The 14343-nt window shown below is 54.2% G+C and overlaps 2 protein-coding genes across 2 annotated transcripts; both read right to left on the minus strand.

The window, feature by feature from the left end:
• Nucleotides 1-6290: 6290 nt before the first annotated feature.
• Nucleotides 6291-8902, minus strand: ATP6V1FNB (ATP6V1F neighbor). The gene is made up of 2 exons (XM_016148666.2): nt 8060-8902; nt 6291-6566 (listed from the first exon to the last, which is right to left on the minus strand). The coding sequence occupies exons 1-2, from the start codon at nt 8763-8765 to the stop codon at nt 6457-6459; spliced, it is 816 nt and encodes a 271-aa protein (XP_016004152.2). The 5' UTR covers nt 8766-8902; the 3' UTR covers nt 6291-6456.
• A 110-nt stretch (nt 8903-9012) lies between these two features.
• On the minus strand, nt 9013-11631 carry ATP6V1F (ATPase H+ transporting V1 subunit F). The gene is made up of 2 exons (XM_016148667.2): nt 11407-11631; nt 9013-9476 (listed from the first exon to the last, which is right to left on the minus strand). The coding sequence occupies exons 1-2, from the start codon at nt 11562-11564 to the stop codon at nt 9275-9277; spliced, it is 360 nt and encodes a 119-aa protein (XP_016004153.1). The 5' UTR covers nt 11565-11631; the 3' UTR covers nt 9013-9274.
• Nucleotides 11632-14343: the final 2712 nt, after the last annotated feature.

The following is a 14343-nucleotide window of genomic DNA, read 5'->3' on the forward strand; positions in this document are numbered from 1 at the left end:
GAATAAGCAGAGTGACCCTCGAATAGTGCTCCGCACGTGGACGGCTTGTAGCCAGCACTAGGGAACGCTTGCCATTTGTCCCGCCTGTTATGGGCTCGCACTCAGAGACCATTTTGCCAGGGCCTGTTTGTCCCGGCCATTCATCTCTAGATGAGGGAGACGGTGCCTCACGCTAGTTAAGGCAGCTTACTCCCTGAGACCCAGTTTTCTGATCTGTAAAGTGAGGGTGAGAATGGTAGCACCGATTTCACAGAGTTGCTGTGAGGGAGGTCACACATACGGAGCATTCGTGCCCTAGTCAGCTCCTGGCGGCTGCTGCCCCCACTGGGCGTATTATCTGCCCATATAATGCATCTTCATATGTATATATACGTATGTAGATATAAAACATTCGTTCAGGACTGCAGACAAACATGCACATACCTCTGGATCACACTCCTAACCCTACACTGCCACCCCGTGGCCAAGAAATCCTTTTCAGAGTCAGGCCAGAGTCTCTCTGAAACTTGGCTGGGGCCCAGGCCCTGGCTCAGATGTCAGGGTCCTACATTATTGAGCTCAGGAGCTTTGTCTCCTTGCTCCTGTGCTCAGCTCCTGGTCCTCCTCTCTCCAGGCTCCAGTGGTGCAGGGAGAGCAGAGAGGGGACACCTGTTCCAGCTCCCCACCCCATGGCACAGGCAGGCGCACCTGGGGGCCCAGGGCTCCCTTGTAGCCCCAAACAGGCCTTGGCTCTGTACCAGCACCTCTTTCGGTGCCCTGCAGGCCTGGGCCAGCTCCAGGCCGCACTGCAGCAGGTGAGGCAGGCAGGCCACTGTCTTCAAGGGGGCAGGTTCTCTGTGGGGCCTGACTCCACCCTGCCTCCCCAGGTGCAAGATGGCCGGGCCTGTCCCTCAGGCCTGGAGTTGCTCACTGTGCTCCTGGAGATGGAACGGAGCCGGCGGGCCCAGGAGCAGGTAGGGGCTGGCTGGGGGTGTGGCAGAGGGCAAGGTGGGTACACCCTCACATCCTGGCACCCCATCTTTTTTCAGCTCCTGTGGGACTTGGAGCTGCTGACTGGGGCAGGGCTGGGCCTCTTCTGGCCGCCCTGGGCCCAGTTCTGCTGTCCGAGGGACCAGATTGGGTGTGCGCGGGGACAGCGCAAGGAGCCCCGTGGTAGGACAAGTCGGGGCTCTGAGCAGCTGATGACTGGGGTGAGCGGGGTCTTGGCTGAGGCGAGGGGTTCAATGTGACATCAGGGTGATCATAGTGGTGTGGGAAGTAGAAAGAGCATGGGCTCTGGAGACAGGCGGATCTGTTTCAGATCTCTATTCTGATGCTCTGCATGGACCATAAGCCTCTATTTCTTCGAGCTACAAACTGGGGAAGTTAACACAGCTTTCTCAGAGGGCTGCTGGGAAGACCGGAGAACTCATCCACGTAAAGCTTGTGCATCGTGCCTGGAGCACAGGACCTGCTCGTTCTCTGCAGGCTGTTACCATCCCGCAGTTAACTGTTATCTTGGTCAGATCCACTGTGGTGATACCTAGAAGCCTTTAGACATGGCAGCAGTGGGGGAGGAAAGCAAGCCTGAGATGAGATGCCGAGCAGCCCCGGCCACAGGCCTCTCCCTCCAGGGCTGGTGACTGGCCTGACCTGTGCCTCCAGTCCCAGCCCAGCCACCAACTGCCGAGGCACCTGGGGCAGGTTGGCAGCCCTCTCTGGGCTGAGGCATCCTCAGCTGTAACAGGAGGGCGTGTCACGTGATGACCGTTAAGGATGTGTCCGGCCAACACCGTCGGCCAGGACTGCAGGCTCATCTGGACCCCTTTCCAAGCTTCCTCACCTAGAGGGGAAGGGGAGGGTGTCACTCAAGGGCATGGATGCCAGGAGGAGGGGTCCCTGAGGGCCGTCTTAGAGGCTGCCTGCCACACTGGGAGTTGCTGCCCTCGGGACTAGGCCAGCCCCCTAACCCTTCCAGAGTTCCAGGCTGTGCCCATCACCCCAGGCTGGGGACTGCCTGAGCCAGAACCATCAGCTCCCAGATGGGTGAGTTTTTCCCCAGGGAACTGTGTCTACTCCATGTTGCCACACGAAGCAACCAAACACTAGCCCCTTTCTGGTCTCCTTTCATAGCCCTGGCCAACACCTTCTCCTCACACCCCAGGCTCCTCTGGGGCTCTTACTCATTTGCTCCCATATGGCTGCCCCACAACCCCTGGAAAAGGGCAACCCCCAAGATCCAGTGGTGGGTGCAGGGGCTGGAGCAGGCTGCCCTGGACTGAGTCTGAGTGTTGGGTGGGGAGGCTCAGCAGCCTCCCCACCCTGGCAGTGGGGACTGCCTCCCCGCTCCAGAGTCCAGATGCAAGAGGTGCATCCGAGGCAGCCTTTGCACTCCTGCAGGAGTCAGGCGGCGGACCCATCATCAGCCCCAGACCTGAGCGAAGCCAGACGTGACAGAGACCCAAGGTGGGAGAATGCTGGCATGCCTGCAGAGCCCACACCTGGTATGTTGACAGGAGGAATCTGCAGCCAGGACAGCAGGAGCCCCTGGGCTTGGGTGGCCAGACTAGACTGGGAAGAGACAGGAAGTCCTCACCCCGAGTCCCAGGATTCCAGTTCAGTCCTCACTCATTCTTGGTCTCATACATTTTTATTGGGTGCTGGGGTGCCCAGGGACTACAGGTAGGTTTTCTTTTATATGCCTTTTCTCTGATTGGTAGCAGCTGTCTCAGGCACTGTGTCCAGGAGGATTCTGAAGCCAAGCTGGGGCTCAGGGGTGAGAGGCTGAGAATGACTGTCCGTGGCTGTCCAGGGGAAGAGGGAATGGACTAGCAGCTCTATGCTGCCTATTGGCCACCCTGGTGCCAGGCACTGGGGATATGCAGAGCACAAGAGAGTCTTGGGCCTGTCACTTGGTCCTCATCTATGAAGAGACCGCAGCCTAGTGAGGGAGCGTGACAAACAAATGATTAGAATCCAGTTGGATAGATGCTGTGAGCCCTGGAAGTGTTAATTTAAATGACATAGACTCTCAAAGGATTTGTTAAATAATAAACCCAGCAAGGCCATAAGCTTTTATTGGTTCCATCATGCATGTGAGAGAGGAGGAAAGTGCCAATGATTATTTTCTGATTGGAAGAGAAATTTTTACAAGTATATTCTCTTTGAAATACAGATAGATGAATTACAACATTATTACCAGAGACATAAGTGATCGGTAAGACAAGAGACGCGAATTACAGAGGAAGGAGGCTAGGGGTTATGTTCACAGTTCACGGCAATCATTTCTAAAGGCTCGGGAATCTTATCAGACCCCTTTGTTCAGAAACTCCTCAAAAAACAGATTTATTTTCACAGAACATACTCATTTTGTTAGTTATGAATATTCACATATCCACATTGCATAAAGATGGAATGTTCTTCTGAAAGTTCTCAATTTAAGGCCTTATGAAATCAAGTTATTTCAATGAGTTTTATGGATGCTGAGTGACTCTCCCTCCTCCACAGCTGCAAGGGAGTAGCGACATTTCATCTCTTTTTTTAGATTTCTTTTGGTTAATTATGAAGACTTGCAGTTTTGAGGCCTGGCCCTGGCCTAAAATTTCATTTCTTGAATTTCATTTGATGGTGTTGTCAGAAACCAAGAAAGAGCTAGAGAGGATTTTTTTTTTCTTTTTTCTTTTGGCTTTTGCTTAACAATAATAAAGTAAGGTGCATATAAGTTTTTTTATGGGCCTGGATGGGCACACCAGGACAAAGTGGTGGTGTTTTTATGAGGCCCTTCCTGCTCCAGGTGGAGGGAGAGAGTATGCCAGTTCCCATGAGGTGGTCTGCCTCGGATGGAAGGGTAAGGAAGCTAGGGTCAGCTGTTGGCAGACAAACCTGACAAGCAGGCACTTTGTAGGCTGTGTAAACAAAGGTAGATGATGAACTGAAGTTCAAACACCGATTCTCAGGCACTGCCCCCCCCATCCCCCTCAACCCCCGGCTATATGCCAGGGACTCCCTAGGCTTCTTGGTTCCAGTTCAGGTAGAATGAATGTGAGGAGCTGAGACTTGAGCAGGGGGCTCCCAATATCAATCTTTCTCCCTCAGGTTGCCTACCAGAGCTGAACCCCACCTCCAGCAGTAGCTTTGGGGAACCAGGAAACTCAGAGTTCAAGGTGAAGTGGTCAAAGGTCCTGGGCAAGGGTCCTCTCAGACTGGGGACAGTAGGAGTGGGGTCAGCCTCAGAGGAGGCTGCCGGGGTGAGGTGGGGCCACCTCTTGTGGTCAGATGGAAGAAGAAACCATCGCTGATGCACCTTTTACACTACGTAACATGGGTTCAACAAACTCGGGAATCAGGCGAGGGGCATAATGGAAGTGAGATCCAGCTGGGCAGCCACTGGCATCTCCAGACTCCCCTGGGGGAAGCGGCCCTGGCGCAGGGATTCCCTCACAAGCCTGGAACAAAGTACTCTTCCTTCCCAGGACCTGGACCAGAAGGAAGAGAGGAGCCAAGCAGAGCCCACCACCCAGGGGCCCCTTCCAACATCCTCTGGGAACCTTGAGGGGAGAAAAGTCACTCAGGAAGCCTGGGGGTCCTCAGGCCTGTCTTCCCAGGGCCTGCCAGAACCCCAAGATCCCGGCAAGGGGCTGGGCTGGAGCCTGGGCCAGGACAGAGCAGAATTTCAGAAACTGCCGAGGACTGCAATTCCTCAGAGTCAGAGGGAGAAGACAATCCAGGGGAAGAGTGGGGAGGCTACTCAGGCTCTGAGAGAAGTCGTCTCTGGGGGTCCATGGTGGGAGACCCCTCAGGGTGAGAACAAAGATGCTCTTCAAGGCCACAGAGGAAATTGCCCTGAGTGCCAGAGAAAGGAGGCCCTCTTGGAACCGAGTGAGGAGACCTCTCAGGGTGAGGAAGTGAAGATCCTTCAGTTTTCCGGAGGCGGAAGCCAAGACTCACAGAGTAGGGAAGTGGCTCAAAGAGAGGCACCTACACAGCCCCAGGAGGAAGGAGACTCCCTGGGAATTCCGGGCGACTTCTGCAGGTCCCGGGGAGAACAGATGCTGCGGCCTAGGGAAAAGGAGAGGCCAGGTCCCGGGGGAAAGATGCAAGACAAGACGGATGGCCAGAGACGAGAGTCAGCACTGGCGGTGGGAGAGCAGGGGGCGGGCCTGGAGGGAGCACCAGCTCTCATTCAGTCTGCGAGGCCTCCAGCCAGCCCGCTGCTCCCAGTCCCAGGAGCTGTGATGCTAGCGGCTCAGATCACCGGAGACTCTGAGCAGCAAGAGCGCCCTACAGCTCTCCCGGGGCACCCGGGAATGGTGCGCAATCAGCACCGGCTGCAGGACCCGGGGAGAGACCCCCGCCCCGCGGTCCAGCAGGTGCGCGAGGCGGGGGGGCCACGGGCGTGCGACTCTGCGAGGCTCCTGGATGCCCATGGGGAGAGGAGGAAGGGAGCAGCTGAGGCCCCCAAGGCCTCGAAAGGTGCGTGGCTCAGGCCCCCCGGCAGGGAGGCTTCCGTGGGAGTGAGTGCAGCGCAGCAGGAGACGACCTTGCAGCGGCTGCTGGAGCTGCACAGCGCGGCCAGGCGGCGGCGGCGGCAGGACTGCGAACAGCAGCGGCTCCGGGTGCGTCCCCGCACGGGTCGGGCCAGCTGGCGGACGGAGCACCAAGAGCTGCTGGCCGACAGCTGACAGCAGTCTCCCCCAGGTCCTGGAACGTCTTAGCATCTCCAGGAACCGCCACTGCCGGGTGCACCCCTTGGGACCCCCGCCCAGCCCGGCCCAGCTCCCGTTACAGGCAAGACCTCCGGGAGAGGTTGGTGGGGGGCTTGGGCCAAGCTGGGCGCGACCTGGTTCCCTTTCAAGTGTGTGCACCACACGCTTGTGCAGACACAGACCGAGAGCTGGGAGGGGGCTAAGCAGGGCGAGTATGTCCCGGTGCTGCCCCCTGCTGGCTACATCGAGCTGTGGGGCTGGGAGGTGAGCGCGCTCAGTGCCCGGCTCTGCCCAGGAGGACGCTGCGGGGCAGCGGCGCGCCCTGAGGGAGCAGCTGCAGCAGATGCACCAGGAGAGGACAGGGTGGCTGCGGGCCCTCGGGGCCAGGTGAGGGGGCGAGGGGAGGCTGCGGGGTGGTGGCGGCCCCCTTTCTCTGGCATCTGGGATGACAGGCCACTCTCTCCCCAGGAACACCAAGAACTTCCAGCAGCTACTGTGGTCCCCTGGCACGGAGGAACCTGCGCCTGGAAAGTAGCCTTCACCCTTTCCAGCTCTCTTCTAACCATTGCTGAATTTTCAAAAGGATGATTAAAGAGATGAGGGTTAAGGAAGAAGCAAGAGGTCAATCTACAGGTCAGAGGTAGTTTCAGAAAAGCCCAGAACGCAGCCCAGGGCCGGGGAGAGCCAAACACACAGGCACAGGCAAGAGCTTCTTCCCACTAGGTGGCGCATGATTCTTCTTCCCTCCTCTAAGCCATCTCCTGGCCCAAGGTCAGAGGGCCAGGTCCCTGGGGTCAAGCAGCGCGAAGGCCCCGTTCTTGCGGAAGAACGATTCAATGCGGCACATCTTGCAGGAGACCAGTTCTTGCTTCGCTGGGGGACCTGGGAAAAGATGTCAGAGGCCAGTGATGGGTTCCTGAGAAAGGAACTCACAGAGCAAGCACATGAGGCCCCGCCTGTCTAGCCCTCTGAATTTGCCTGTGTTGTATCTTCTTTGTAAGTGTGAAGAAATAAAAAGTTCTTATGAGGAGTTGGGGCTATGGGAAAACGGAGAGTGGGCTGGGTGCCCAGATCAGTAGTGATGGCGAAATGACAGCCAGCCTCAGGATCCTCCGGCCCTGCTTGTCACAGGAACAAAGCTAGACTTCTTTGAAACAGCTAGGTAGGGCTTTTTTTCTACCTCTTGCTCTCCATCTGGGCCCTCTTTCATTGGAATTGCTCTTTTTACTGCCCCTTTAGAGCCCCGAAGGAAGTGGGGGACTTTTTAGGCAAACTTTCAATTGCATGTATCCCCAACCGTACACCTACCTGCTCTGTGCAGGCTCCAGACACATGGCTGAGTAATCGCTTGAAATTCATGACCACAAAGAACGACGGGACACTCAGCACCACCCAGCCATCCCGCACCACTCCCTGGCATGACCCCTCTCCCACACCTTAACTCTTCCTCTCAAACTACACCACTGTCTCTGCTCCTCTCCCTTCCAGCTGATGACATTGACTCAGCTTCACAGAAAAAGCAGACTCAGTCCAGATGGACAGCTTTCCCATCAGCACCATCTCCCTACCCCTCTGTGTCCCCTGGTTCTCCTCCCATCAGACTCCAGAATCTAGACCTCCCTGGCTGAGGTACCCCGATCTCATGGCTTTAAAGAGTACCTGTTTTCTGATGACCCCCAATTTGCATCTTCAGCTCAGACTTTGGTCCAGAGGGCAACTGCCTCACTGACCACTCCAGGACAGGGCCAACGCTGACCTGTCTTCACACACCCTCCGGCCCTGCTCCTCTCCCAGTCTCTGCCCTGTCGCAGCTGCTTCAGCCGAACACCTGAGTGTCACCAGTGTATCGTTTTCCTTTCTCACATTCAACCCATCAGAAAGTTCCATTGATTGATTCTTCCTCCAAAACATATCCCGAACCTATTTCAGCTCTACTGCTAATCGCCCTGGCCCAAGCCATCATCATCTCAAAGTAGCTGCCTCTTTCATCAGTCTATGTTGTCCCATGAAAAAGCCATTACCTACAGAACAGTCAGGGTGACTTTTTTGTCACTCACCTGCTTAAAACCCTCCACTGGCTTCCCTTCTTATTTAGAATAAATCCCCAACTCCTGCTCATCATTTAACTCTCAGCCTTTAGGTCCCCAGAGGTCTTTCCTGACATTCCTGTCTAAAGCAGCATATGCACCCTGCCCCCACCCCCATCACTCTCTAGTCTCATCTGGAACTTGTCCCTCTCAGACATTTCCTTGCTCTTATGGACACCCCAGAAAGGAGCATCCATGACTCTTTCATGACTCCTGCCCAGAGTACTATCTGGCTCATGGCGGGTGCCCATTTGTGAGGTGAATTGTTTCTGGAAGGTTGGGGCTCACCCAGCTGCCAGCCATATGTGAAGTTGGTGGTGACGGGGAAGAGGTAGCGCGTCTCTGGTATGTCCAGTTTTCGGGTGTTCAGGTAGTGGTAGCGCCCCTGGAGGTCGTGGGAGATGCCTTCGTACAGCAAGGCCCGCGTGGCAGGCGGTACTGGGTACATTTCTGACTGAATAGGAGCCCCCGGGGCAGGGCTAGGGGCCCTGGAAGGGACTGCTTTGGGAGCAGGTGGGGGTGAGAGTGGGGTTTGGGGGTATAGGGTGGGCAGTTTGAGGGGGAGGCGGGCTGCAGCCTTGGCCTTCTGCTTGGCCTTCACCATCGACCCATACTTGCGGTGCCATTCACAGCGCAACATCTTCTCCCTCAGAAACTCCTCCTTCCAGAAGTTCTGTTGCACCGTGTCCATGTTGAGTTGCCGCGACATGGTGGCAAGGGAAGGAGTGGTACCAGGGTGGCTGCAGCTGAGAGGTGACCAGAGCAGCGTCCTTCTGACAGCAGGTGGCTGCCCAGGGACAGTTACCAGGCAACCAAGCCTCACCTCACACAGGGCCAGGGTTCTACTTGCCATGCCCTCAGCACACCTCACATGCCTTGCTTCCTGAGGCAGCCTCAGGCCAGGGCCCACTGGCCAAGAGCCTTGGTCTCCACAACACTTGCAGGCCCAGTCTAGGATCACGGCTTCCAGGTTTCCTGTGCTTTCTGTTTCCATCCTTTGGGGTCAGGTTCCCTCCCATCCCATACAGACTGAAGTTGGGGAGCCAGGGGTATGGACACAAGCCTCCTCCCATTCTTCCCTGCCAGAGCCAGTCATCTTTGATTCAGACCTGTCCTTGAGTTATGGCCTCCTTGTCCAAATTCTGTGCCTGGGTGTTTGGCAGAACCTTTTCCAGTCCTGCCCATCCTATCCCCCCCACCAGGCTCATCCCACACCTGTCCTTTTTAGCACCAAGCCTTAGTTTGGAGAGAAGAATATTACTTTAATTTAACATCAACAATGACACTGTAACAGCACGGGAAGGAGGTAGTGGAAAGAGAAGACACTCAAGCTTCCTGTTCCCTAACCAGCCTTGATTTTAATGGCAGAGCTCCAGCAACCTGGAAGCACCTCATCTAGCCTCTAGTGTGGGAAAGGGCAGGGAATTGGAAATCAGAGGCTCAAAACTTAGAGAGGGGCTGATGGCAAGCCTGGGGAGAGGCAGTAGGGATGCGGGGAGTCCTCTAGCGCAGGTCTTCGGCCGTGAACATGCCCTTGGCCCTGCGCAGGATGGAGTCCTTGGCAGCGTCGTATGGGTGCTCCTTGGACGGGATCTCCAGAACGGCTGGAATGGAGCGCTGGTGGGCATCAAGCGCATGCCGTACCATCTCTGCAATGTACTGGTTGATGAGGATGATGCCGATGTCATCCCGGTTTAGAAATTGCCTGTTGGGAGAGATGAGAAGGGAGTCCCAGGCCCACTGGTAGGCTGGGCTACAGAAGAGAACGGGCTTGACCCAGAGAGCACAGAGGACAAGGGTAAAGGTTGCTACATGAAACTCTCCATTCTCTCCAGAACCAAATTTCATTCAGAAGCTAAGGGCCATGGTGGTCAGTTTTCTACTTCTCCTTCTTGGAAGGCTCTCAAGTAGACTGGTAATGAAGATTAGGGTGTATGCCATTTTATTCCATATGTTAGCTTTGTGTAAGAAAAGGAAAGAATAACATATATCTGTCCGTTTGCATTAAATAAACTAGAAATATAAGGAAGAAACTAAGTGGTTATTCACAGGGGTGGAGGAGGGAGGTAATGAAGTAGGAGAAGACAGGGCTGGGAGTGAGACTTCTCAACTGTGTTTACCTTTTAAGTATTAATTTGCAAACAACATGAACTCATTAACTTTTCAAAGGAAAACAAATTAACTTAAAAAAAAAAAAACCGTAGGCTGACTAAACGCCTTAAGGTCTATGCTGATGAGGGTGGGGATGGAGCATAAGAAATTTGGCATGAGCCAAGAACACAATACAGGAAGTGGAAAATCATAATGAAGGAATGACACTTTCTGCACAGAGAGAACTTGGTACTGGGATCCTCCTTTCTTGTGATTCCTCCATCCATTCATTTACGTATTCATTAAAAACTGTTTTGTATTACAAAGTTGTACACCGGAAATTTCTATAGTTATTAACCAATGTTACTCCAATAAAATAATTTTTTAAAAAACTACTGACCACTTACTGTGTCAGATAATAGGGTAGGTTAGACTTGATTTCCCTTTTGGTTGGAAACATGGCAAGTTCTTGGGGTAAAATTTGTCCTCCCATGACAACTTGGGTCACTTTACCAGACTGCTTGCAGATCAGCAGAGATCAGCTTAGAAGTCAGCCTACTAGCCTCCCAGTCAGGGCCTATCATACCCCAGGCAGCAGGAACTAGTTTCAGCCTGCAGCTCAGGGCTGGGCTGTTTAGGGAGAAACAGGTGAGTACTTTGTTCCTGAGACTTGGCAAAACGGGCCCTAGAGAAGGGGTGAGGGAAAGACTAGGGGACTGATGTCCTCAAGTCTAATTACCAGGCCAATGCCTGAATTAAGAGACAAGCCTGCAGAAGGGAGGCCACAGTCTTGATCTTCTACCCACTGTGCTTAGGACGAGAAATTCCAAGACAGACTGAGGAGGGTGGCACAAGGCAAAGTGTAGCCCTAGCTTAAGAGGCAGAAAGGTTTGGGGCTGGGTTCAAATCCCTGCTCTGTCTCTTCAGAATCGTGTGACTTTGGTATGTTTTTTAACCTCTCGGAGCTTTAGTCTCTCTGAGCTTTTGTTTTCTCATCCATAGTGGGAGTAATAACCCTTACCTTACAGGACGATTGTGCAGTGCGCCTCTAAGGGAGACGAAAATACAAGAAAGCCCGAGTCCAGGGCTCCCTACATGTGTTCACTGTATGTATTTCCTTTAGAGGTCAACTCGCTAGAGCTGAGTGCTTTGCAATGCCAGTAGCCTGCTCTATGGGTGAACTGGGAGAACCCCTGCAGAGGAGCTGAGACTGGCCGCCTCCGAGGCCCAGGCGCTCTGGACGCCCAGCTATGAAGTGGCAGATTCCGCCAAGCGACGGCGCGCCTGTCATGAGCTGCTTGTTCCCTTTCTTTCCTGATACGCAGTCATGTGAGGAGGAAGCCCTGGTCCCACCGAGCCCCCAGAGGGAACTTGGGGCGCGGAGGCCTCTCCTCTGGAAGGGCGGGCGCACTGACTTCCCTGACTCTGGAGGCAGGGACCCAACGCTTCAGCCAGGGTCTGCAAGCCCCGCGCCGCCCCCGCCTTCTCCCAGCGCTCCCACCAGGCAGCAGAGGGGCCTGTTCAGGCCTCGCGGGCTACCGTACCGGAAAGTGTCTTCGATCTCATTGATGGTAGTATCTTTCTCCACCACCAGGAAATTAGGTTGGCGGTTCTTGTTAAGCTCCCCTATGCCGCCCAGTAGGAAGCCGGTCACCGTGTCTTCGTCTCCGATCACCGCAATCAGCTTTCCCCTCCCCGCCATCCTCGCAGACTGGCGGGGTTCCGCGGCGACCACCGCAAGTCGCCGAAGCCCCGCCTCCGCAGAGCTCCGCCTTTTCGGCCGCGCCCCCACCCTTCAGGCATGCGCAGTCCCACCATTCCGCCCCCAGAACATGCGCATTAACAGCAAAACAGCCTCAAGCGGAATGCGCCTGCGCCACAAAGAGAGGCCTGCATCCCGGGACTACGACTTCCAGAAGGCTGCGCGGCATCGCGGATTCACACTGACACTTCAGATTGTTCCTTCAACAAACGTTTAGAGCCTACTATCGTTAGACGCCGAGATCCCAAAGGAGAAGATAGTGTCTGTTCTCGAGGGCCACGTCTGGGTCTGTGTTTGTATGTATGTAACTATGGCACGTAGTTAACAATCATTACAGAGTCGTTCAATTTGGTGAAAGGATGAGCAAGTTAATGATGCTACTGTCTAGTGAGGTAGAGTCCAGTGAACAGGCAATGTGTGTTAATTGCTAAAGTGTGGGAAGTACATGGAAGCATACATCGGGGTAACTAACCCATGAGAGAGGGGGCGCTCAAGATTCCCAGCAGGAGGAAGGGGGTAACAATGAGGACCAGAGGGTGTTTCGGGAAAGAGGAGCAACCTGCGCAAAGGCTTAGTGGCAAGAGAGCATAAGTGCCTTCAAGAAAGTTGAAGAATCTGGAAGGTATCCTGAGGACAGTTATCCTGAAGCCACCGAAGGATTTCAACGAGAGAATGGTACCGCCAGATTTAAAGATAGCATTGTGCAGAGGCAAGACTGAAGGAGAAACCAGTGTAAGAGATGATGGTGGCCAGAACTCAGGCAGTGATCATGGGGAATGTGGAGAAGCAGATGGAGTCAGGAGATAGAGATAGAATGGGAAAATTTGGATTGGATATGTTTGGGGGCTGAGGTAGAGAGATCCAGGGAACCCACAGGCTTCTGACCTGGGCAGCTAGGTGGCTAGGAATAACATTCTGAAAGAGTGAACTCTATGAGGTGAACATGTTGAAGAGAAAAGGTCCACTCTTTCCTCCTCCCTTTTAACAAACTGGCATTCTGACATCTGGCATGTGATTTGGGAGTTCAGAGTACTTGAGACATCCAGATGGTCTGCTCTACTGATTATTTGCATGATAGGTTTGGGGTTTGTGCACATCTGGTTTGAATCTCGGCTCTGCTATGTAGAAGTATGATTTTGCACTCGTCACCACCATTCTCAGGGCCTTGGTTTCGTCACAGAACAGTATGACCACCTCATAGGCTGTTAGAATTAGGTGAGTTTGAGCCCAAGTGCTCAGCAACCAGGGCCATACTGTGACCAGGGGAGAACAGCAGGGCTGGATCTCCATAAACGCATGAACACACAGGTGGGTGGCAGCAACTCATGCAGGAAAACCTCACACCTGGGGGTGAGGAGGAGGGAGGGCAGAGAGGAGGGCTGTGTGGAAGTATCTGGCTCAGTGCCTGGCATAGAACTGGCCCTTAATGGCTGTGAGTCTTTGGGTACTTAGAGGAAAAAACAGATCCTGCCTCAGTAGATCTGTCAGATAAAGGAGCTGGGACTGCCACATTCATCATATACTTCATTCAGCCAGCATTTATCAAATGTGGCCATGAAGAGGTGAGGATGCAAATTGTCTTCAAGGAGCTCCCTCAGGACTGAGAGGAGAGTGAAAAATATCACGGGGTGGGGGGCAGACATACGGAAAGAAAGTACAGAAAGAAAAGCCTTAAGAGGGCAGGATTCAGAGTGAGAGAGGGAGGGAAAGGGAAAGAAGAAAATTAAATAGCAAGGAGGCTGATAGGCTACTGAGTGACGATGTGAGGATGGGGAATGAAGCCGACCCACCATGTGCTGCAGTGTCCAAGGTCAATTGAATGAAATGCTGCTTTGCCCTACTCTGGCTACTCAGTTGCTCATTCATTTGTTCATCACACCTCCCAGGGCCAGAGAGCTCAGTCTGGTGGGGGAGGCTGCCTGTGGGCACACAGTCTCAGATCAGGGTAGTAAATGCAGCTACAGATGTGCCCCAGGGAGTATGAAAGCTTGAGGCTGATATGGGAGGGGTCTAGGAAAGTTACCTGTTGGATAGGAGGAGGAGGAGGGTGGAGTGGCAAGGGTGTTCCCCAGCAGAGGCCCACACTGCAGCATGGGTACCTGGTAACCAGAGGCCGTGAAGAGGGATTGGCGCTGGAGGATGCAGTGAGGAATGAACATACTGCCCAGCTTGGGGGGTTTCCAGGATGAACAGGTGGGGAGGCCAGACCTGGACCTGGAGGCCTTGAATGTCTTGTTAGGAAAAGCAGACTTTAGCCTGGAGCAGGAGGGAGCCACAGAAAGGCCCTGGATTGAAGAGCATAATCCCTTTAACGTGACCTGCTCTGGCTGCAGCTTGGAGGGTGGGTTGGAGGGAGCTTGCAAAGGCCTGGGAGGTTGATGGGTCAGGGAGGCTAGTGGATAGGCTGATGGGCTGGGAAGACTGAGAGGCTGGTTCAGGAGGGAAGCCCTGATTTAACACAGGACCAGGCTAGGGTGAAGGTTCCTGGGTTTGCATATGGTCCTGCCTGCCTGCTGGATGAGGAGCTTTGCTGTTTGCGTCAGTGCTCACTTTTAAGGTCCTAATTTGGAGAATATCCTTGAGATCAGGCTACATAGAAACTGGCCACCCAGTGGCCATCTAAACCACAGCGTCTACCTCCACCTCCCGCCCACCAGCTCTCCAGGAATCCGAGGACCAATCCCACATCCCTGAGCCAGCACCCCAGACCTCGCCAAAT

The sequence above is a fragment of the Rousettus aegyptiacus genome, unplaced genomic scaffold (genome assembly GCF_014176215.1).
Source record: "Rousettus aegyptiacus isolate mRouAeg1 unplaced genomic scaffold, mRouAeg1.p scaffold_m13_p_13, whole genome shotgun sequence".
NCBI lineage: Eukaryota > Metazoa > Chordata > Mammalia > Chiroptera > Pteropodidae > Rousettus > Rousettus aegyptiacus.